At 42.4% G+C, this 23,737-nt stretch overlaps 1 protein-coding gene across 1 annotated transcript in view; it reads right to left on the bottom strand.

The window, feature by feature from the left end:
- Positions 1-23,737, bottom strand: part of kif5ab (kinesin family member 5A, b) — a gene marked incomplete at both ends in the record, with an annotated part of 141,425 nt that overhangs the window by 6,414 nt on the left and 111,274 nt on the right. The window contains 8 exons of the mRNA XM_080728227.1: positions 2,901-2,971; positions 3,514-3,811; positions 4,656-4,872; positions 12,767-12,871; positions 13,340-13,411; positions 13,588-13,648; positions 16,130-16,231; positions 20,980-21,089. Coding sequence (XP_080584353.1) covers positions 2,901-2,971; positions 3,514-3,811; positions 4,656-4,872; positions 12,767-12,871; positions 13,340-13,411; positions 13,588-13,648; positions 16,130-16,231; positions 20,980-21,089 — 1,036 coding nt within the window. The remainder of the gene's footprint in view (positions 1-2,900; positions 2,972-3,513; positions 3,812-4,655; positions 4,873-12,766; positions 12,872-13,339; positions 13,412-13,587; positions 13,649-16,129; positions 16,232-20,979; positions 21,090-23,737) is intronic.

Raw genomic sequence — 23,737 nt, 5'->3', positions numbered from 1 at the left:
TTACCCCAGGCCCAGACCCAGAGGAGCCAAATGAAGCCAACTTTGTTCATGAAAGAGACCCTTGCCATGGCCCGGATAAAGCCAAGCAGTTTTTGGCTTTGGGTCCATATCAGCCAGAAGATGTAGAATGTCCATTAAAGGCCGCTGGCGAAAAACAACGCAAATTCAGAAAGGAGTGGTTTAAAGATTTTGCCTGGCTGGAGTATAGCGACCGGGCGTTATGCTTTCCATGTCGGGCCTTTGGTTCTGAGAACTCCGAGCAAGCTTTCAGGAGGACAGGTACATAAAGACACATCTCTGTTTACACAATGCTGTTGTACTCCCTCCAAGTGCATAGTCTATTATGTTCCCTTTTTTTTTTTTTTACGTATTTACGGACAACCATGACTGATAAAAGAGTGTCAGATATAGGCATTTTACAGATTGAGAAAATACACGAAATTAAAGTGCAGAAAATAATTGAAAGGTTTGCAAGTGCCAAAACCCGGAGGCTGCAGTTCATTGTGTAATAAGGATGTGTCTACTATTTGTTTTTGTGAAATGCTTATTTGACACTGTAAATGACTGCTTGATTGCTTGATGAATGATGATTAACTTGATGTTTGGCTTTATATGTCCTGGCTGTGCTGCCTCTGTCTGCAAAATAAGTAAATAAATCCTATAGATAGACATATGCTCATGGTGTCTAGAAAAAGAAGCACCTGTTTTACACTTTTTTTGTTTATATTGTGTTACATTTGGGTACAAAATTAACTGCAGAAATCCGCTAAAACAACATTACAAAACCGCTAATATCCGCAATTTTTTAACGTCGTGCACGCGCGCTGCGCGCGCGTGCATGAGGTAATAGAGGTCGTGCACCCCCTGCTGGAAGAGGCTAGAATCGCCTATGCCGGTATCTATCGAAAGGATAAAACACAAAAAAAGCTTGAGAGCTCATTTCAATTGTAATCCTTTGACTGTAAATGTGTGGTGTGTGTATACCGGTATACTAGAACAGAATAGTATACAATATAGAATATTTCAAAAAAGTGCATTAAATCCACATTGTGGACCACTAAAAGGGGAACATTTAAAAGTTTGAAGAGAGTTTCTAGCTCAAAGTATGTGGAAGTATTTAGAGGCACACAAAACTGGGTGGAATAATAAATAGAAAGTGAAGATAACACAAGTCTGCTCGTCAGCGAACCCACTAATGAACGCTCAAGATTTCTGCTGTGTGTGCACACAGACGGAAATAAACAAACACACATTAGATCACCCGCCTCCACACACGCACGCACGCATGCACACACACACACACGCACGCACGCACGCACGCACGCACGCACGCACGCACGCACACACTCACACACTCACACACACCAACACCAGCAGAAGCCGCTCATTATAAACTAACAGAATCCTTTCAGTTCATATCCACAAAAATCATAGATGGGTCCACGCATTGATCCTGAATCTTGAGGCTACTGACCCTTAGTGAAATGCTTGGTCGTACGTACTGTAAAGGCTATTTTCTAGAACTCAAACACCAAATACAGCGATCGCCGCTGTCACACTGTAGCCTGGTTAATAAACCAGACTGCACAACACCACCCCCTGTTGGTAGTGGTGGTGTTGTGTAGTCTGGCCCTTCACATTAAATAAGCTTTTTCCACTAGCCCTCAGTGGTGGGTGGTGGCCTGGTTCAAAACCATTCAGCCAATCAGGCGAGTCTGTGTGTATTCAAACACATTCCCCCCTCCACTCTTATTACAGACATCAAACAGATTGTAGTCTTTGATGCTTTCAGTGACTAACGAGCTATTGACACTTGTATGGCTCAATCAATTACAGCAGCTCACAAGCCCTATGAAGTTCAGAGGGAGCAATTAAGAGCAAGTCAACTTAACATTTTTTAAACCACCCCCTGCCCGCCCCCCCAGAAGTGGAATGTCTGCCCGAAATCTCAGACTCTCTTCCCAAAACGAAGTGTGTGATAGAGTCTGACGCTTGCAGTCAGGCTAGTCACACTGGTGTACAAATGAGTTGAATCACGGGGAGAGTGACGTTAAGAGCACAGTTGTTATCATTGCAGGGGGGCGATTACTGTATATTGGCATAATAACAGCCATTCAGGGGATGGTATCTTAAACGGAAATCAGACATGATGGTCAGGGGTGTCACAAGGGGGGGGGGAGTGGGACTGAGTTACCAGGGCCCAAGGTGGAGGGGCCTTAATTATTTTAAACTATTGAAAAATAGCAGATCTACAAGCTCACAGTGCGTCACCGAGGTCCGCGCTGCGAGCTTGTAGATCTGCTATTTTTGAAAAGTCGTGGAAATGTGTGCAAATCTTTGAATATATGTATATCTTAAGCGAACATTTTTAACTCAAATTTTGCTTCTGGGAGGTCCCTGGAACTAAATATTTTGAGATGGGGGTCCGTGGCCCAATACATATAATTTTGGGGGTCCTTCAAAAAACCTTCAATATTCAAAGATTTTCAAGATTTTTCAAAAATAGCAGATCTACAAGCTCACAGCGAGGCACCGAGTGCCGCGCCGCGAGCTTGTATATCTGCTATTTTTCAATAGTTAAAGCACAAAATAACGCGTTCCCAGTCTAAATGGGTTAAACCCCCACCCTATGAAGAACATTCATGGGGGGCCCGCAGTGAATCCTTGTACCCAGGGCCCAGAGTTTGGTGCGACACCCCTGATGATGGAATGTTCTAGGGTTTGCAGGAAGAATGTGTGGGAGTGGGGACCGGCGGGGCTAGAAAACATTGGAGAAAGCAATAAGGAGCAAATGTACTGAATCATGGCCGTCAGCGATAATAATGGATGAAATTGCCCCCCTGTTGATGGTGATAAGGATATGAGGACGTCAGCAGACATCTAGTGAGAAAAGAGCTTACCGTTTTCAGCATCCGAGTCCAGCGTCTCTGCAGAAGGAGGGCCCGCTGGCTTCGCTGATTCAGATGGAAGCCTATATTGAAGTATGTGGAGTTTTTATATCAAGAGAAATAACAATTTGAAAAATATTTCACAGTGAATAACTGCAATGTACTCAATTGTAGCACGCAAATAAATACATGAAAGCACATATACATTAACCACTTTCAACCCGGTGCCCCTATTTTATAACAAAATAACATTTGAATATAAAATAACATTTGCTGTAATGTTGTAATAGACAAAATAAATAAAAAAATGTCAAACCTTTTCAGAAATAGTGAAAATAGACAAGTTACAAGCTCACAACCTGTCACATCGCGATATGTGAGCTGTGTATCGGAAATGTATTCAAAAATGGGCTTGCGTGGTTAAATTACAGGTTAGTTCAAATGGGTCGGATTCATAATTCATGTGAATAGCCAGTATTTAATTTAGCTGGACTATATACATTACAATAGTGCCTGTTTTGCCATTTTTTCTCAAAACAAACCAACCGTCAAAAAGCTACATTCCTTCCTGATGCTATGTGGTGCCAATAACCCATAAACTGCCACAGAGGACGGATCCGCTCACATGTTGTTCTGATCATCGCTGTTGCGGCGGGTGTCGCTGATCTGCGAGTTGACATGCTTGACAGGGCTGTTCTGGCCGGAGACGGACTGCGGGGAGCCGGGTTCACTTTCAGGAGCCGACTCTGTGCTCTCTGGCTCTCTGTCTGGCTCTGGGACGGCGGCGGCAGATGGCTGGATGTTGCGGTTGCTGCTGCCATTGAACGGAGCGTTGCTGAAGGCAAAGGAGTGGTCGTAGCCGCGGATGAAGAAGGGGTTGGTGGGAGAGCAGGGTGGGTAGTGGCCGGGACGCACAGGCTTGGCTGTAAGCGATAGAACAGAATTCACTGAGTGAGTTGACTGACTGACTGACTGACTGACTGACTGACTGACTGACTGACTGACTGTCTGTCTGTCTGTCTGTCTGTCTGTCTGTCTGTCTGTCTGTCTGTCTGTCTGTCTGTCTGTCTGTCTGTCTGTCTGTCTGTCTGTCTGAGATTAATCAAATCTCCATTCAATCCATTTCTCTTCCATCCACTTAACCAAACATCAATATGATGCATGATTCATAGTTAATGTATTAGATTGCATCATTTGATTGTGGAACTGACTTCTGAGAATTTGCTGAAAGCTTTTAACCTGGAATGTTCCAAAAATGTGACATTCTCATAGCAACAGATGACATCAGATGGATCACTGCTCCATGAAATAATTATGCCAGATTAGTGAGATTAGATAAAAAGATTAGATGAGTTTTATTACATGTACTGATTAAACACTGCTTCACACTCAGAAACCGTTTAATGCATTACTGGTTTCATTACATCTTGTTGCTGTCGGGTGGAAACCTCATATTATGTCCAAAACACAAAGGATTCAAATTAAAAAATAAGAATAATTGCAGATCTACAAGCTCAAAACACGTTGTATTGTGTGACGTGCTTTGATCTTGTAGTTATGACAAAGTGGGGCATTAATTTATTACAAAAAAAACACACACAATTCAGAGATAAGAGGTTTCTGCCCGAAAGGAATGATCTGCTTATTAGACTGCCTCACACATGGAAGCCATGGAAACCATTAAGTATTTCTGGTTTCGGTCGCTAAAGCCGCTTGTTTAATGACTTGTGAAAAGGACAGGACATATGTAGAGGAGGCGTGTGTTACCGATCAGCGCGGCGTGGGGCCTGCGCAGGGGGTTCCGGGCCCTCATCACGTCCTTGATGCGCTCCACCTCCTGCTGGTAGCGCCGGCGGTCCTTCATGGCCCCCTCCTTGGCCTCCTTCAGTGCGCCCTCCAGGGCCTTGACTCGCTCAGCCGTAGACCGAAGGCGCTTCTCCAGCTTCGGAAGCTCACAGCGAAGATCTGCATTGTCACGTACCAGCTGTCACCGACACACAAATATAGACACAGAGAGACACACACTTATTGAGCGTACTGGTGAAGTTTGCTTAGAGGTTGTGACCTCAACATCAAAGCAATATTTCACTTTGGTAGAGGTTTGGATTGTGTAGTTATCTTGCAATGGCCTAAGTCCAATTACGCATCTCCATTCAGAAACATTGCTATTCATAAGATTGACTTCCATTATTCTAAATGGAGGTGTCACCTAAACCTAACCTTAACCCTAACCTCAGTAAAACTAACGCTGGTGAATGCTAACCTGGTGAAATGCTAACCTGCCGACACTGGTGCTAACCTGCCAACTCTGGTGAATGCTAACCTGGTGAATGCTCAATCCCTGTTTCCGTGTTTCTGAATGGGGATGTTTCTAAGTGGTGTTTCGGAATGGAGGTCCGCCCCCATTGGGGAGATATGTAGGCCTACAGTAGGCTACAATAACTTTCCTGTAGATTTTATGATTTGAAGATCCGGATCCACGGATCAAGTATGGATTTTTAAGAAAATCAAAAAGCAGTGTCTGGTTTTGTAATGTTACACATTGTCAGAATCATTTGTGTGCTAAAAGAGTGATGTGAAGTTTGATTGATACCCGTTTCACTGTGCAATGGGGAGGTTTAGATTGATGTATTTTTAATCTACAGCCACAACTATTTAAGATATCTTAAATAGTCTTATAATATTTGGAGTTACATCATGATAGCAAGGTAACTACAGCACACAACCCAAACCTATACCAACATTTAATTCTGCTTTGATCCTGGTATTATATAACATTTTCGAGAAAAGGCACCAGGTTACAAAGGTCAGTAATAAGGTCTGTTTTGACATCTGTCAACATGTCTTTGTAAAGAAATTAGATCAGAATGCTGTTCACTGACTATAACACTGTGTTCACCAGCATCGCTCCCAATACGTTTGCTGCCAAAATCCTTTACCATAGAATTTCTTACAGGACCACACCAGTCTCTTATAAGTGAATTATTTACAGTAGTGACAATGACTGAATTCATGGTAGGTGAAGAGTAGGAGGAGTACCAAGACGTTCTAGGGACAGGGAACCCCCACTGGACACTGATTGATGGACAACTGTTTAGACTAGAGAGTCACGCCCATGTCCACGGGAGCTTGTACGTGTCTCCACACAACTATCCCCATTTCCAGAGTCTCATCAGTATTTATTGCCTGTCACATGTCATTCCACTGCCTACTAATGAGACCAGTTTTCTGCCTGTTTCATAAGCCAAAACCTGAGGATTTACCCAGATTATTCTGCCTGATTGTTCTTGTTATGACCTCTGCATGTTCCCCATGGAATTACCTTGTCTGCTCTAGTCTTGTCCCCCTTGCACCTCAGCCTGTTCAGACTAATTGCCCATGCTCAAGGAAGCTGGACCTTTCCCATGGATAAAGCCTTAAATAACCCTTTCAACTCAACGCCTCTCACACTTTTCCACCGGAACCCTGCTGACCCCCCCACACACTTTCCCCTTTGACCATGCTTCAAACCCTGTTCGACTCACTCCTGGTAACCAGGTGTTCATTTATTTCCCCCGGGATTACCTCAGCTCTAGTTTAGTCCCCCTTGCACCTCAGCCTGTTCAGACTAATTGCCTGCTCTGACACTTTCCCCTTTGACCATGCTTCAAACCCTGTCCGAGACATGACTGCTGATGCACCATGACGCGCTGCATTACCGTGTGACGCGCCTGCTGCTCCATCGCTGTCGAACAGAAAGCTCTGCAGCAAGTTGTTAAGACAAGGACGCATGCAACACCTGATGCCTTTGTTAAGCTACATCACCAAAGACCTCACCCCCCCCCTGGGCCATTTTGTTTTGTTTGTTTTCCCCAGGGAGGTATTGGACTATACTGTTGTGGGGGGCAGCGGGCCATTTAAAATGTACTATTTAATTTAGCAGACACAAGCTTACAAGAGTGAAATCAGAGTAAATGGCAAGAATGCAAAGAAGAACAATGTGTAGTCACTACACACTACAATCATCAACTAGGATACCAGAGGACAAATATCATGTATAAATATACAGTGACAAGAAAACACCAAATAATTAAATAATCATTATTAAACAACCAACCAACTTAGTATCTGTCAAACAATATGCTAGATAAACAATGACACTGTCTACTGATAAACACACACACACACACACACACACACACACACACACACACACACACACACACACACACACACACACACACACACACACACACACACACACACACACACACACACACACTGCTCTATGGACAGCAACATCTCTTCCTCCAAATGCAATAAATACATTGATACTATGTCTGCTTAACGTTATATTAACTACACAACATACAACTTCATTAACCGTAGATTTCACTACAGTTACCCCCACTGCACTGACTGAACGTGCACCACGTTCTACATGTTTAGATTCACCATGATTTTTCTTCTGCTTTTAATATTAAAGGTTGAAATCTCTCTATTTCTCTTCAAATCTCTTGTGGATATGCTTCTGTTTTTTTGCATTGACCTGGCAGGATTTTATTGCACCTACAATGACGATGGAGGAATTTGCCTGAATGTCTACTCACTGGCCATGCAAAGTAATCAGGTTCTCCCTTGGGCTTTAACCATTAGATAGGCAAAGCTACCTAGTGGCAGAAAGGCTGATAATGCTGTTTCCAAGAAACACTACAGGCATGTAGGTCATGTTGAATGTTTGCTTGTCAGTCCTTTATTGCAGAAAAAACCCAACCAATTAGGTCACGTCCCCAGTAGCAAGAAGAGACCTAAATAAGGAACCACAGAGATTTCAACAGTTCATACTGTACCATGACACAATTCAGAGTATGCATACGCACTCATGCATATGCATAAGTGTGTGTGTGTGTGTGTGTGTGTGTGTGTGTGTGTGTGTGTGTGTGTGTGTGTGTGTGTGTGTGTGTGTGTGTGTGTGTGTGTGTGTGTGTGTGTGCGTGCGCGTGCATGCACGCGTGCATGTGTGTGTGCACTGTGCAGATGAAGAAATATGCCTAGTATCTATTCTCTGTCGTACAACAGTGTCATGTCAAAATAGTAGATCTACAAGCTCACAGTGCCTTGCATCCACGAAGTGCTGAGCTTGTAGATGTGCTATTTTTGTCATGTGACACCGTCATGAGATAAAGTATTAATCAGGCTTTAGACAGAACAGATGCTGTGTATAGATAATCACCCAGGCGTATATTGTTGAACATGGTTGGATAACAACGATAACAACAAATGCCGGGAGAAAATAGCTTTTGTTTTGCTCATTTTAAATTAAAACAATTTAAGAACATTACTGTCAACGTGTTACAGCCCCGGAAAACAAAATGCTATAGTCCAACTGGGATTTTCCAAAAGTGTGGTGAGGGAGTTGGCTGAAACCACACGTGTGTGCCGCTGGCTCTCGTGACGTCTCGCCCTTGTTAACAGCTACAGTATTCTGTTAGCCTCGCTAGCCTGGCTTTGCAATTCTGGCAAAACCCATCAAGGGTTGCTGTTTTCCATTCTCTGTTTTAGTTAAACTCCATGTCACCTCCACACACATGTTGAGTTCCTTCAAGAGTATTGTTGTATTGTGAATTACAATACTTTGTGATGTTTTTGTTTTTCAAGTTTTTGGGGACTATGGATAGAAAGTAGCATTCACTAAATCCAGCATGTTTGCACTTAGTCATGTGTAATATTACACCATGTCATAGTGTTATATAACACTGTTTCCCAAGTAGTCCGTGGACCCATTTGTGGGTCACAGACACATTTTATTGGATCAAAACTCGAGTAAAAATCCCATTTTCTTTTCCTACATTTAACATCTACAGTAGAACTGTGTGCACTGCTGTCTATGAGAGAGCCTTATCATTCCACTGAGAGCCGGCTGATTTATGAGCCCGCCCTTTCTCCCCACTGTATCAGCAGGTGGGGGGGAAGATGGCCTCATCCAGCACAACACACTTTAGGAATGGTTTTCTCTGCCTGACAGACCACTGACTGCACTGCAGCTCCCTCCACTCACCAACCTGCCTGTCTGTCCGTAGGAATATGTATGTGTGCCAGTCTGCAGGGCTTTTAACACGGCCAACTTAAATTACCCGCTGTGTGTGGGATGATGCGAAGAAGATGGCGATTGACTGTCTCTGTCTCTGTGAGAGAGCAGGAGATGACTTGGGCTGCAGTTTTGTATTGATTTAAGAAAGAGCATAAGAAAGAGCCATTGCAGAAAAGAGTTAAGGGGCCTCTAATGGAAGTGTCCATTTCTATGTTAAATTAACACTCTGGATTTTTTCCTGCAAGATGCATGTGCAAGCATAATGCAGAGAGGTTTATCACCAGTGATAGCAATAATACTCACCACTGTATCTTTATGATAATGTGGGTTGGTCCTCTCTCTCTGAGAGATGCAATAATCACTGGTATCTGTACTGTAAATCTATAATAAAACTCTAGTCAAAACGTTGCCATCGTATATTTCTTCATTGTTGCATTGGAACTGTTCCATTTTTAACTGGCTCCAGCGGCTGGCTGGTTGTCCAGGTGCCTCATGCCAGGCCCAGGCCAGGACTCATTTAGTTTAGGCAAGATTGCTTTCAGTGTTTTATAGCAGCAGACACTTTGAATCGACTGCAGCATGACTTAAAACTGAACTCTCGTCTTCCGCCTGGACGCTTCAGGATTATGCTAGGAAATTGGAGGGACAGCTGCCAGAGAAGCGACACAGCGGTAGCTTCCAGCAGAGCAGTCAGCGGCGGTGGCAGAGGCTTAGCGGCAGCTGCCGGCGGAGCATATTGGTCTGATTTACATTTGCTCAACACTGATTGATTTAACATGTTTTTTTGTGTGTGTGTTTTCGGGAGGGAATCAGTAGGACTATTTAAAATGAGTGACTGGTCAGTCAGTCAAACTAGTCCTCCCAGGGCCCGATGAAGAAAAAGTCCTACGAGGTATCCCACCCTCACCTACTAATCCTTGCAATATAATATTATAGTATAGTTCGAGATTACCGGTGTAAAATATTCCACCGGATGGAAAAATGTTTTAGTTACTCCACTGCACCCCTACAGATCTGGTCAATGGAATTGTTCTATTTACTGAGGTTAAGGTTAGAGTTAGGCTTAGGCAGAGGTGCTTACCACTAGGCAAGGTTATGCGACCGCCTGGGGCCAGAGTCAGTGGGCCTCAAATTTCCTCGAATTATTATTTTGCTGTTTTTTATTCCAATTGAGGTCCCTCAAAAATCACCTGGACTTTTCTTATGGCAATCTGATGCTATTCCATCCATTAACAAGTGGTAGAGGCGGGGGTAAAAAAAAAGTCCATTTCTACCCAGTTAGGTCTGACCGGAGATGGGAGGGGTCTATTGTCAGTTTGCCTTGTTACAGCAGCAGCACAGACACAAAACGCTTCATCACCCCGCTTACGGTCGGAGCTGAGGACAAAAAAAAAGTGTTCATGACTGAACATCATATAACACCAGATTAACGTGGTAAGACTGCTAGTCTGAATTTCCCCTTAGTCCAGTGGATTGAGACCAGATTTTAGGTGAATAATTTTTCATACAAAAAAGTAAAATGGCCACTACGGCCACAAGGGGCATTTTAGCGATGGCTACATATCTGAAAATGTTCAGGGCCCCAAACTGTACAAGTGTACCAAGTTTCACGCTTGTATGAAAAAGTGAAGGATTTTCGTCTCAATCAAATCCACCGGACTACCTTTAATGCACTAAGCGCGATTATTTCATATAAGAGTCAATGTGGCCCCTCCTTAGTCCAGAAGGCAGGTCAATTGCAAGCCGAGCTGTCGAGAATGTCACGTCACATTCCAGGAACTAAAGAGGGAGCTAATTTAGGATAGTCGAAAATAGTTGATCCACAGGCACACAATGCTTTGCATTGCGACGTGTTGTGAGCTTGTAGATCGGCTATTTTCAAATGATTTTGACAGTGCACTTTTACTTTTGTTACAGTATATTTTGATGCCAATACTTTTGTACTTTTACTCAGGTAAACTATTGAATATAGGACTTAGTTTCACAGAGTATTTCTACTATTCTGGTAGGCCTATTGGTACTTTTGCCTGAGTAAAAAGAAAAAAATCTGAGTACTTCTTCCACCATTGCATGCTACTGAGGTGGATTGCACCTCCTGCAGCTTTGTTTTCAAGGGCTGCAACGTTTATCAGTGGCTGTGACAGAGGGATGATTGATGGTGGAAAAGCACTACTGCTCAGTGGAAAGCAGTGACAAACGACACACACAGCGCTCTATATTAATTTGACTCGCTGTCATTGACCTTTTATGTTTTGCTCAGATATCTCAGCCTTACTTACTGCTGTGCCTCAGTGTAGTCTACTCTACAACAGTACAATTCACACTCTGGATTTTGCTGTGTATCGGCCGGCCGGCACACACGAACGAACGCACGCACGCACGCACGCACGCACGCACGCACGCACGCACGCACGCACCCATTGATTTCACATTGCAGATTTGATATGAACCCATTTAGACCTGAGGGCAATTCGAAAAACGCCTTATATACCCTGTATACCCTGTATGTACCCTATATACCTCTGATTCTCCACCTTACAATAAACAAACGTGTGTGGCCTTCAACCACCATTCTCTAGTCGGCTTGGCTCTGAAAGAGTCGTGCCAATGGTGTCATTCTTGGCCACATTTTAACAATCCGAGCAGGCGCGCAGATCCACTAAAAGCATAGAAGGGGACAAATGCGCGCGCAAAGCGCGCGCCACCGCGTGTGCGCGCGCGCGCTTCGCCCGATTTCGTTTTTTTTGCGTGCAGAGATTGGTTTTCGGGCGGTTTTCCCCCCTCATTTTCCTTCAGATACGGGCCTTAACGGTTTTATGATGTATTATTTATTTACTTTTCAAGTTATCACTACTGCAATAACCAACACAACCAAAGCTTACATGAAAAAACACTTCATCAGAAAGTCACAACTTAGGGAAAAAGTAAATAGTTACCATTGTTGCTTGTTGGTCAACTTGGTCCTCCCGAAATGTACAGTTCTAGTTCTGTAGCAACTTGGGACAGGTTGTGAGGTCGGTATCCATTTAATTCCAATAAATGTACATAGCGTCAAATGTCATTGTCCAGATCCAAAAACAAGAAACAGGCAAAACCAAACCTTTGGAATTCTAAAAGAGCAATTACTTTTATTAATATGCGACGTCCACAGTCAGTAGTTGTGCTTTAGTCCATTCCAGCTGTCCAATGAAAAAATCATGCTGTCCTTCCTCCAAACATGCTTCCACACCACAGCCAAAACAAAGTCGCCACATTATGATGTCATCACTCACTCCGAGTCAACTGTAAACTGCTATACAGGCTGCGACCGCGTATTTCCCGGTGAACCTAAGCGCAATGGTGGGGGCTTGGGAGTGTGGGGAACACGCACCACTCAGGGCACTGGACCGAACCATTTGGGGATTTTAGACGGGGGGGTTTCAAACATTATCGCTCGCGTTTAGTGCGTGATTTTCAGAATTCAGACCCCTAAAAGTTTGGCTTGGGGGTCCCTGACTGGGGGTGACGGGGGGGACTTCTGGAAGTGAATGGAGGGGACGAAATTGAACCTGGAAGGTGACAAAAACACCTCGTCACCCCCCCATTTGCGCCCCTGAATCCGAGCCCCAATTCCATTATAAGTGATAGGAAAAAATAAGTGAACAAAACTTTGTGGGACATTGTGACATTGCCTAGTGACAGTGTGCACAGCTTTCAAGATTACTGTAGCTCAGACAGACCCTCTTGTAGACAGCTACCCCTTTCAGAGCCACAGCGTAAAATGTTTTTCATTTGGTGTGAAGGGACAAATCACATATTTCAGTGGTACCTGTTTGTGAACTTTTGTAAGTTGGTCCAGGTTGTTCTCAAGAAAGGAAATCTTCTGCTTCTGGACGGTGTACCCCCCAGTATCATCAGGCTCCATTTCTGAACTCTGCGGAACAAAGAAGACATGGTTAGGAGGACGGTGTCCTACTGCTGCTTCGGCTGTGTGAAACAATGTCTGATTTGTTTGAAAGCAGGCGGGGTTGGCGAAAGGGCCTTTCGAGTTTGCGTTGTTCTCCCCGTGTCTCCCCTCACAAAATACATGCAGTAATCATGGTCTCTATACTGCCTCCACTTGGCCATGCAGCCGGGGCACCTGATTGAGGGGATAGGAACTGGTTGGAATAACGTATTCCTTCCACGTGCTACATCCTACCGGGGAAACTCTCCCCCTGTCAGGTGAAAAGAAATGGCTTGGACTCCTCATGCATAGAAGGAAGCATGAGGTCAGTCCATTGCCCAGGTTGGCTGAGGGAGTGTAGCACCCAGGACAATTGACGCCGGGTGATGAAAATGGGTTACAAAATTCGCGGGATAAAAATGTCCAAATAAGTGAAAGCAGGTGGAGAATGCTTACTCTTTTAACTCGAGACGTGAGGTCTTGAACAAAAAGCTTGCGAAGGTTGTGGAGGGTCTGGAGCTCACGGGCCTACGGGGAAGGATGGAAGAAAGGAAGAAGGAAGAAAGGAAGACAGGTAGAAAAGAAGAAAGGAAGCAAACATATAGAAGAGAATAGAGAGGACCAGAGTGAGAGGTGTGTATTGGATCGCTGGCATGTTAGTGAAGGAGTCCCGATTGAATTGTCGGGGGGAAATAATTACTTACGACAGTCTCCTCCAGCCCTTTGAGATCCTGTTTCGACTGTTCATGCCTCTCATTGAGAAATCTATGACAGACAAAAAGACAGACAAAGTGATAGAGAATTGAGAAAAGAGAGAGAGAGAAAAAAAACAGATCAAACACTCTGACCATTTGAAAAAATGTAATCCCATTCCTTGGTATTTCCTCTGTAGAGCAGCCAGGCGGACCAATAAGTGGTCATTAGTCTTCTGCCACAGTGATGCAACACACTGCAAAGGTCAATGCACTGACTGAATGCTAAACATATTATCGTCGTTGTCGGTTGGAAACCTTGTATGTCCAAGACAGTTCGTTTTGTATTTATCATTTTAAAAACTATTTAAACTAGTGAAAATCGTGAGGCGTTGTGTGCTTGTAGATCGGGTGTTTTCACTACTTTTGTGCGACAGCCTTGTATGATGAAGCAGGGCTTTACTTTGCGAAAGAACGTACAAATTTGAAACTTGGAGATACAAGGTTTCCACCCGACAACGACCATATAGTAGGCTATACCAACAGTCCCTAACTAATGACCAGAGAGAGACAGACAGAGAGAGACAGAGAGTGAGAGAAGAGAAATGTGGAGCCTCCATGTGCTTTAAGAAAGAAACTTTATTCTGTCAAGGACCCCCAAATGAATTGGTATTCGGAAACGGACCCGCATCAGAAAATATTTATGCCAAGGATACAAGATCTGAGTTGTTAGAAGGTTCAAAAAATATATTCCAACATTTTCACATTATTTCAAGATGTTCTGAAAATAGCAGACCTAAAAGCTCAGAACGCATTGCACTGCAACATGTAAGCTTGTAGGTCAGCATAGCTCATGTGTATATATAGTGTTAAAAGTGGTTAAACTGATTTTGAAGCTATATTAAATAAGTCTTCTGGGGACCCCATGCAGACCCCCGAGCCCACTTCAGGAACCACTGCTTTAAGCTACAAGATGTCTTGCGCTTCTCTACTCCACAATTTCACAGACAGACAGACAGACTGAATGACAAATATTATACTTTTAGCATAACCTTTGACTGTACTACCTGTACTGTTAACGATCGTGTTAATAAAGTATTTAATCAATCAATGAACATGTAGAGACTGAAAGCGAGCCAGAGAGAAACAGAAAAAGAGACACAAGGAGGGAGAGAGAGTTGAGGAATGAATTTAACCACTTGAACCCCAGCGTACATATTCTGGGGGGAAAATGTGTCGATCTACAAGCTCACAATGCGTCACAATGCAACACAGACATTGAGAACACAATTTGGTGAAGACGGAAAAAGTGGCCATAAAGTTGTCGCAAGTCACGTCGAGCTTTCTAAGAGAACAGGGATGTACCTTAAGCGGTTAAAGATTTCAAGCTCCAAAGGAAGAAGCTCTGATTGAAAGAAAAGGTCGAGCCATCCCCTTGATGGAGAATTTGTATGCTGGACAGTGATTTGGTATGAAGCAGTGGTTTTCAAACATTTTCATATCAAAGTCCGGATTTCAAGCTCCAAAGGAAGAAGCTCTGATTGAAAGAAAAGGTCGAGCCATCCTCTTGATGGAGCATTTGTATGCTGGACATTTGGTATGAAGCAGTGGTTTTCAAACATTTTCATATCAAGGTCCGTTATGTATTCTGCATTTGAGCCACGGACCATCATTTGATGAGATTTTGCCTCTCAGACCCAAAACGTGGAATATTGTGTTGTCGTTAGATAGGATTTTGTCCGACAATTCCATGCTGTATTGATGTGGTAGGAGAGATGAAAAACAAACATTACTCAAAATAACAATTCTTCTACATTCTCTAATTGTGTAAACTTCTTGTAAATTAAGTAATGCAGATGTTTAACAATGGTTACCAACTCTCCATCATTTAGCTGGGGACCGCCTGGAACCCCCTCAAGGACCACTAATGGTTCCCGGACCACTGTTTGAACCTCTATATAAAGCATATAATCAGGGGTGTCACAAGGGGGGGGGATCTTAATTATTTGAAGCATTAGCTATTGAAAAATAGCAAATATACAAGCTCACAGTGCGGCACAAAGTGCCTCACTGCGAGCTTGTAGATCAGCTTTTTTTGAAAAGTCATGGAAATGTGTGCAAATCTTTTTTTATTTTTTTTTTGTAACTCAAATTTTGCTTCTGGGTGGTCCCTGGAACTAAATATTTTGAGATGGGGGTCCATGGCCAAATACATATCATTTTAGGGTCCTTCACATGAAAATGTTTGAGCACCACTGACATAGAAACATAGTTTTTTTTTTTTTTTAAACCTTAGAAGGATTTAGAAGACATTTATAGAATCGGTTCAAAAATATTCAAAGACTTGCACAAATGTTCACGATGTTCACGAGACTTGCACAAATGTTCACACAACGCCTCGCGGTGCGAGGCGTTGTGTGCTTGCAGATCGGCTGTTTTCACTAGTTTAAATAATTTTTAAAATGATAAATGCAAAATGAACGGTTTTGGACATACAAGGTTTCCAACCGACAACGACGATATAAAGGTATAAAGCATAAAGTGGGGGTCTCACGTCAGTTCCTCCAGCTGCAAGCTCTTGTTGAGGTCCTGGCTTCGGAGAGTCTCAAAGTCATCGTGAAGTTGTTCCAGTTCCAAGTGTTGCCTCTGGTTACGGCTGTAAAAGATGAGCAGCATCAACATTCACCCCTCTAGGCACTTAACCATGGCTCATATCACTTGCAATTCAACAGAAAACAAAGAGTCGATCGATCAGCTTACTAGCAGTTGCCGCAAGGCACCTGAACTTCCACATGGGGATCTATAACGTTTTATCTTACCTCGTCTTTTCTCAAATAGGTGCTGTAATTAAAGTCACGAGTGGAAGTGTCAAAGTGTTCTATAGTTCAGTAAAAAATTGATATAGAATAATAATCTGTTAAGCTAATGTTGGCAGTAATGTTAGCACACTGTTTCCCAAACAGTGGGTTAGGACCCACTATGGGTCATGGACCAATTGGGATGGGAAGTAAATATCCCTTTATTTTTTTGTTTCCTAAATTACGCTTTTAATTATTATTTCAAAAGGTTTTATTTTATCACAAAATTCATAACTTTTCTTTTTAACACAATTAGTGCCTCTTAATCTGAAGGTTGCTTGGTGCCTCGGTGCCACGCAGTTTCCTCCATAGGCCGCCGCTATTATTTTGAAGGGCTGGAAGGGGGTTGTTTTTGTTTTTTTGGATTATCACTTGACGGCAACGATTACGTCATCTAGTCACATGACAGTGTGGGACAAGAAGAGGAAGATGGCTGCGCCCTGCCTTGTGCCTTGTTTACATTTAGATCTGCTGCAAAATGTCTCAAAATGGCTATTTTGTTTAAATGAAGTTTCTTTATGGGCCTCTCCATTGACTTAACATTGAGGAGCTTCACTTCGCGTGCACGCCCAACGTGCGTTGTAAACAAATCGCCGACATTACCGATGCGGGCGGGACCGGAGCGACATTAAGTAAGTAATATTATCTTTACTGTATATACAGTAAGATTCACAGTCCTCACCGTCAACGGCGCCATGGTATTAACCCTTTCAATGACGGTGAGGACTGTCAACGGCAGCAGAACAGTTAAATGAATTCCCCCAAAATATAAAATCCATTAAAGGGGAATACCACTCATTTTCAACATTGAATTATGTCATTAATATACCTTAGAGTTGTTTAATGTGCAGACATAAGAACTGGAGGATTGATTGTAGGGTCATGTGATCAGTGCTCTTTGGCTTGCAGAGTACACCTTCATGATGTCACTGATCAATCCTCCAGTTCTAGGCAACACAGAAGGGGGAGTGATACTCCCCTTTAATTAGAGGGCAGGGGAATACTTTTAAGAAATATTGAAAATAGCAGATCTACTACTTGTAGATTGACTATTTTGGGTCCTGGGCAGACATCAAACTTCTGTTTTGGGTCTCAAGCTGAAAGGTTTGGGAACCCCTGTTCATTGTGGAGATCGTCTCAGGCAATGCATCACTTTAAGTTTCCATTATGTTGCCAAGCCTGCTAATGTGGCCAATTAATTTGCTCTATTCATGCAGTATTCACTGTACATCCAATTAAAGGTTTTATTTAATTAATCAAGAATATATGAAAGCAGGACATATCTATAATTCATCTACTCATCTGCAATATTTGGCATGGGAGGATATCAGAGCGTTTTATTGGATTATTTATTAGACTGCAGGCAAAAACAAAACAAAAAAGATATTACGATTATATTTTAGCCTTTGGGCAGTCTCACGATCATCCTTAAGAAATGAATGTTTCCTTAAATAATGGATCTTTTGGTTGGTTCTCAGTGGGAACATAACAGCAACAGAGAGCACTTTTGCTCCTAGTGTTAAAGTTGCTGCTGAAACAATATCTACATTTAACAGCCAACAATCACTGCTGTTTCATTTTGCTACGCCTTGTTATACAAGACCCAAATAAGTGCAGCAGTTCCATTCCACCTTCCCCATATTACACAGCACTTCAAAAGAACAAAATGTCAAGTAGGTATTTTTGAACCAATGCCTCCAGGAACCAGCTGTAAATACCTGACACAACGACAAAGTATTTAACAGAAGAAAACACAGGCCAACAAAACAGACCAGCCATTAACCTCAGCTTGCACTCCTCCTGTTACTTAAAGGAGCTATAAGTCAACTTTTTCATTTTGGCCGTTGTCAGGCTGACTTTGTTTACATCTCTCTTCTATTCTTTTATATGGAATCCATATAATAGAATAGAAGAGGGATGTAAACAAAGTCAGCCTGACAATGGCCAAAATGATTATTTTATCATTAGTTTACGCTTTTTGTGGTCATTTTTGAAAAGAAACACATATGAAGCTTAATTCTTTTTATAAAATACTTTCAAAACATTTTTATTTTTTTATTTTAGCATCTTTAAAGTCCCTGTCAAACAGCATCTGTGCTGATTGATATACGTATGGCCACTATATATTTTTTAATTATAGTGTACAATGGTCGCTGGTAGACACACTCATTCATGCTAATTGCTAAACCTTTCCAACCCATAACTCATAGAGTGTACGTACAGATGGAACCAAATGGATCCATAACTCCCCAAACTGTACGCTTTTTTGAATTTTAGTTGAATTAACACCACTGATATCTAATAGATCATCTTTTTATTGGAAAATAAAAGTTTCTCTCTCTCTCTCTGTGTGTGTGTGTGTGTGTGTGTGTGTGTGTGAGTGTGAGTGTGAGTGTGTGTGTGTGTGTGTGTGTGTGTGTGTGTGTGCGTGTGTGTGTGTGTGCATCTACGTGCGTGCGTGTGTGCGTTCCGTGCATGTACATGCGTGCGTGTGTGTTAATAAATGCCTCTATTCTATTTTTATAGGTTTGGATGCAGCTCCATAAATTGTCAGGTGTTTATTGACTTCAGACATAATGAATGCAACTAAAACGTAATGCTTCAAATAAACAACACAATGACCAACGTACTAACTCACCCACGCACGTGACTGAGTGTGTGTGCATGTATGTATCTATGTATGTATGTATGTATGTCTATCACAGATTTCTCCATGAGCGGCATTAACAGTCGTAACAATCTATCTGTGTTTATCATCAGCTGTATTTTTATGAATTGGTGTTTATTTATTGTAATATGTTCTTTGTGTACAGATTATGTCAATTACAGCCATTACTGACTGTTTATATTAGGGGATTGATTACATCTTTCTCACATTGTTTCACTTTTCTGTTTGCCTTTTATAGAGGTTTTTGCTGTTTTATTTTAACATAGTCTCATGTGTTTCTTTTGCCCTCTTATGTAATGCTCGTAATCTTTTTTTAAATGGTATTCAAATGTCTTCCAATCTCTTTATAATGTGCCTATTTTATCTTAATCCTCTTAATGGTTTGTATAAAGCACTTTGAATAGCCTTCTTGTGGAAATATGCTATAGAAATACATTTGCCTTGCCTTGACTTTAAGCACCATTAACCCAACTAAAACATAATAGGTCTAATAAATGGCAGGACTGCCCCCGTTAGAAGAAGTAATGGACACTATGAATATTTAACAACCTCCACTACTCCTGTGTGCTATATGGCAGCATGTCAGTCTGCATGTGTTGGAGCTGTGTGGAACAGCACATAGTATATCATACTAAGCTCATCTGTCAGTGTGTGTGTGTGTGTGTGTGTGTGTGTGTGTGTGTGTGTGTGTGTGTGTGTGTGTGTGTGTGTGTGTGTGTGTGTGTGTGTGTGTGTGTGTGTGTGTGTGTGTGTGTGTTTGTGTGTGTGTGCGTGCGCGTGCGTGTGAGTGTGTGTGAGAGAGAGTGTGTGCAGTGGCGTAAAGTAACTAAGTACATTTACTTGAGTATTTCCAATTTCTAATACTTTTACTTCTACAGTACTCCACTACATCTCGGATCCTAATATTGTACTTTTACTCCACTACAATTATTTGAAAACTGTATTAGTTACTTCGTAGATTGATTATTATTAGGCTACAAAACATACATTAACCACTTCAGCCCAATATACATTTCAGCCATTTGAAAATTGCCGATCTACAAGCTCTTGTAGATCCGCTATTTTCAAAAGATTTTTATATATTTGAAAACTTTAAATGGGGCTTTCTGCATAATGAGTACTTTTACTCTTGGTACGTTAAGTACATTTTCATGCCAACTCAAGTACATTTTTAATTCCAGACTTTTACCAGACTTTTCTATATTGCAGTATTGATACTTTTACTTTAAGTAAAACATTTGAGTACTTTTTCCACCACTCAAATGCATGCTTGTGTGTGTGCGTTTGCGTGCGTGCGCGTGCGTGCGTGTGCATGTGTGCGTGCATGTGTGTGTGTGTGTGGGTGTGTGTGCTCCTGTCAGGTGTGTTTCCTTGTCTGTTGAGGGATACTGAAGTGCAGTGACGGCTCCTCGGGGAAAAGCCTGTTCTCCACGGACAGACGTTTCCCGCAGGTTCTGATGAATGCCCTGAATGGCTGACAGTACGCTACGCATAGCTAATCAGCTGTCCACAGGCGGTCCAGGCAATAGCCAGCCAGCCAGCTACCTGCCAAACCATGCAAAAATCCCTGTACCTCTATTGTTGCAGAGCGCTGAAGGATAGGAATATCGGAATGCGGTGTGGGCTGCAAAGTTCTAGCGAAGGTTAAACTCTCACTCACTCCTACATAAGCACAAGTACTCCCACAATTAGATCCATTTAATCGCCCAGGCCTCAGAATCGAATAGAATTATGTCTCGTTGTGTCAGAAATCGATGAGTTCAAATCATTGCGTTGATATCCGTAACACCATGCCCCACGAGATCTGCTTCTGGGTAAAAGTTAAGAACTTGAGTGAACACGCAGTGTGAGTGTGGAATGATAATGAAGGCTACTGACTCTGTGAGGTCATCGATGAGTTTCTGCTTCTCATTGATCTCGTCTCGCAGGCGGCCGAGCTGCTTGCTGTGCGTCTCGCGGTGGGACTCCATCTGCTCCTCCAGAGCCCTCTGAAGTTTATGGAGAGCAACAGGAGGGGACAAAAAAGGCATGCAAACGACATGATAATGAGCCACACAGGAGGGGGCTGGCACACATTGTGCATATAATATCTTGGACTAGAACTACATGAAGGCTTTTTCATCTGATCCGACACAAGCTGAGACCCCCACACGTGCACGTGAACACAAACACACCCACACACACTTAATGTTAAGCACTTAAGCTCCATATCGTTCATGTGTGAACAAATGCCGAAAATAGCAGCTCACACGTTGTGAGTTTGTAGATTTGCTATTCATTTTTAATCTTGATTTGGACTAAGTTAAGATTTTGTGCAAACTGTTTTAAATGTTGTACTACCTCCAACAGACAACCCCCTTCCCTTGTGATCTTTGGCGTCCCCCGAAGACTCCATGGTTGTTTATGTAATTACCGATGCGATGCGTATTTATTATGCATTTACAGTATATACGTATTTATCACATACCAAGCTTGTATTCGTGAGGGGATTGATAAAAGGACTGCTGAATTGGTCAGCTGCTGTATCTTCCCTATAGGGTTATACAGAGCCACTTTTCCTACAGTGTGGGTTTTATGTCAGCTAACCAATCAGCACAGCAAATTGTCCACCGTGTGCTGAACCAAAGTAATTTCGGATTTATACTCAGTTGCAGTCGTGCACCAAAATGCGTCGCACTGCAATCAGAGTATTGTGAGCTTGCTAGATTGCCAATTCTCAGTGTAAGATACCGACACACAACCAAGACACCGAACTCCAAAATGAGTATCAATGCTGGCTACCGACCAGAATTAATAAATACCTGGCATAGAATGGGTTAACATGTCAAGCATGAACAAACCTCAGGCAACAAACATGGGAGAAACTGCCATTGATGTTCTACTCCTTTCACCAATAAATACCCAAATAATGTGAAAAGGAACCAAAGCACAATGCAGAAAAGATTGACCTTCAATATTTGACAGAATGGCTGCATCCCAACAAAGTTACCAGAAACACACCTGCCATGTTCACTCTGTCTCCACGCTGTCGGAGAATCACAGTGGGAATACTGAATGGTTTGCAGGGGATCTTCTGATTGACAGTAAGGTAATGGGTTTATCAAATGCTATTTTCTCATTGACTTTATGAATGCGGCCATGGGGTATGTATGCGGGAAGGTGAACACCCAGCATCTGTTGCTGCCTTTGTATTATTGCAGTAGACTGCACTGCATCATCGGTCTTCGCCTAGTGCGTGATGATATTCAATCGTTTGGATGAGCTTGACTAATGCTTCAGGTGATTAATATACTGTACATTTATTGATTTCATTTTCTTACATGTGAAATATCGGTCGTCTAGGCAAAGACTTTTTCATTTATCATCATTTATAATCTGTACTTTGAGCCGCAGGTATTGTCCTTCATATGTATCCTTCACTATGATCGACGATATGTATCGGTTTTGGTTGAACAGTATAAGAGCAAGGCTATAAGAGCAAGGTGAGATGAATACATTATGACACAGAAGAGAATTAGACACACCAACATACAGGTGGGCGTGAGAGTGAGCCCAAATGTGCACACAAACGCACACACACGCACGCACGCACACATGCACCCACACACACACACACACACACACACACACACACACACACACACACACACACACACACACACACACACACACACACACACACACACACACAGTACAAACAGAAATAATGGCATCAGAGAGACACAGGTGGGTTAATGAGAGAGGGGAGTTACACTGAGGCACATCAGAGGGACACGCAAAAATGCAAATCGTTGCTGTCAGGCAGAAAAACCTCATTTCAACTTTGTATGTGTTTCGCAAATTAACACCCTACTTTGTCTTACAAGAGTGTCGTGCAAAAATAGCTCGTCTAAGAAGCTCTCAACGTTTCACCATGTGACACGTTGGGAGCTTGTAGATCAGCTTTTTTTGCTAGAAAATGAAATTGTAAGTGGTTAAGTGTAAGTGGGTTTTTATAAATATTGAACAAAAAGCTTGTGACTGAATAATGACTACACTGGTACACCTCAAAATGTACCAAAAGTAGAAAGTACTCGTTATGCAGAATGTCATATTTGAAGTTTTCAAATCTATTCAAATCTTTTGAAAATTGCAGATCTGCAAGCTCACAATGCGTCGCATTACCACGCATTGTGAGCTGATCAGCTATTTTCAAATGGCCCAAAATGTATATAGGGTTGAAGTGATTTATGTTTTGTAATAATAATCCAAATCTACAATGTAAGTTTTCAAATGAATGTAGTGGAGTAAAGGTCCAATATCTGGATCCGAGATGCAGTTGAGTAGTGGTAAAAGTATTTGAAATTGGAAATACTCAAGTAAAGTACAAATACCCTACTTAAGTACAGTACTTAAGTAAATGTACTTAGTTACTTTTCAACCACTGCCATTTCCTGACCAGTAACAGTTTCGGACATACAAGGTTTCCTCCGGACAGTGTTGAAATGCATGGACACATGTAGTTGTGAGAGAGAAGGGACAAGCGCATGGTGTTACATGCATCAGTGCAGACAACAACACATGTACAGCAGCACACATGGGGCCAGGCATGAGCACTCAGAAATATCAGCAGACTATTATGGGCTGTGTGTGGCAC

The sequence above is a fragment of the Nannobrachium achirus genome (assembly GCF_963921795.1).
Source record: "Nannobrachium achirus genome assembly, chromosome: 6".
NCBI lineage: Eukaryota > Metazoa > Chordata > Actinopteri > Myctophiformes > Myctophidae > Nannobrachium > Nannobrachium achirus.
The sequence above is the reverse complement of the archived record's forward strand: the minus strand, read 5'-3'. Positions and strand labels throughout refer to the sequence as shown.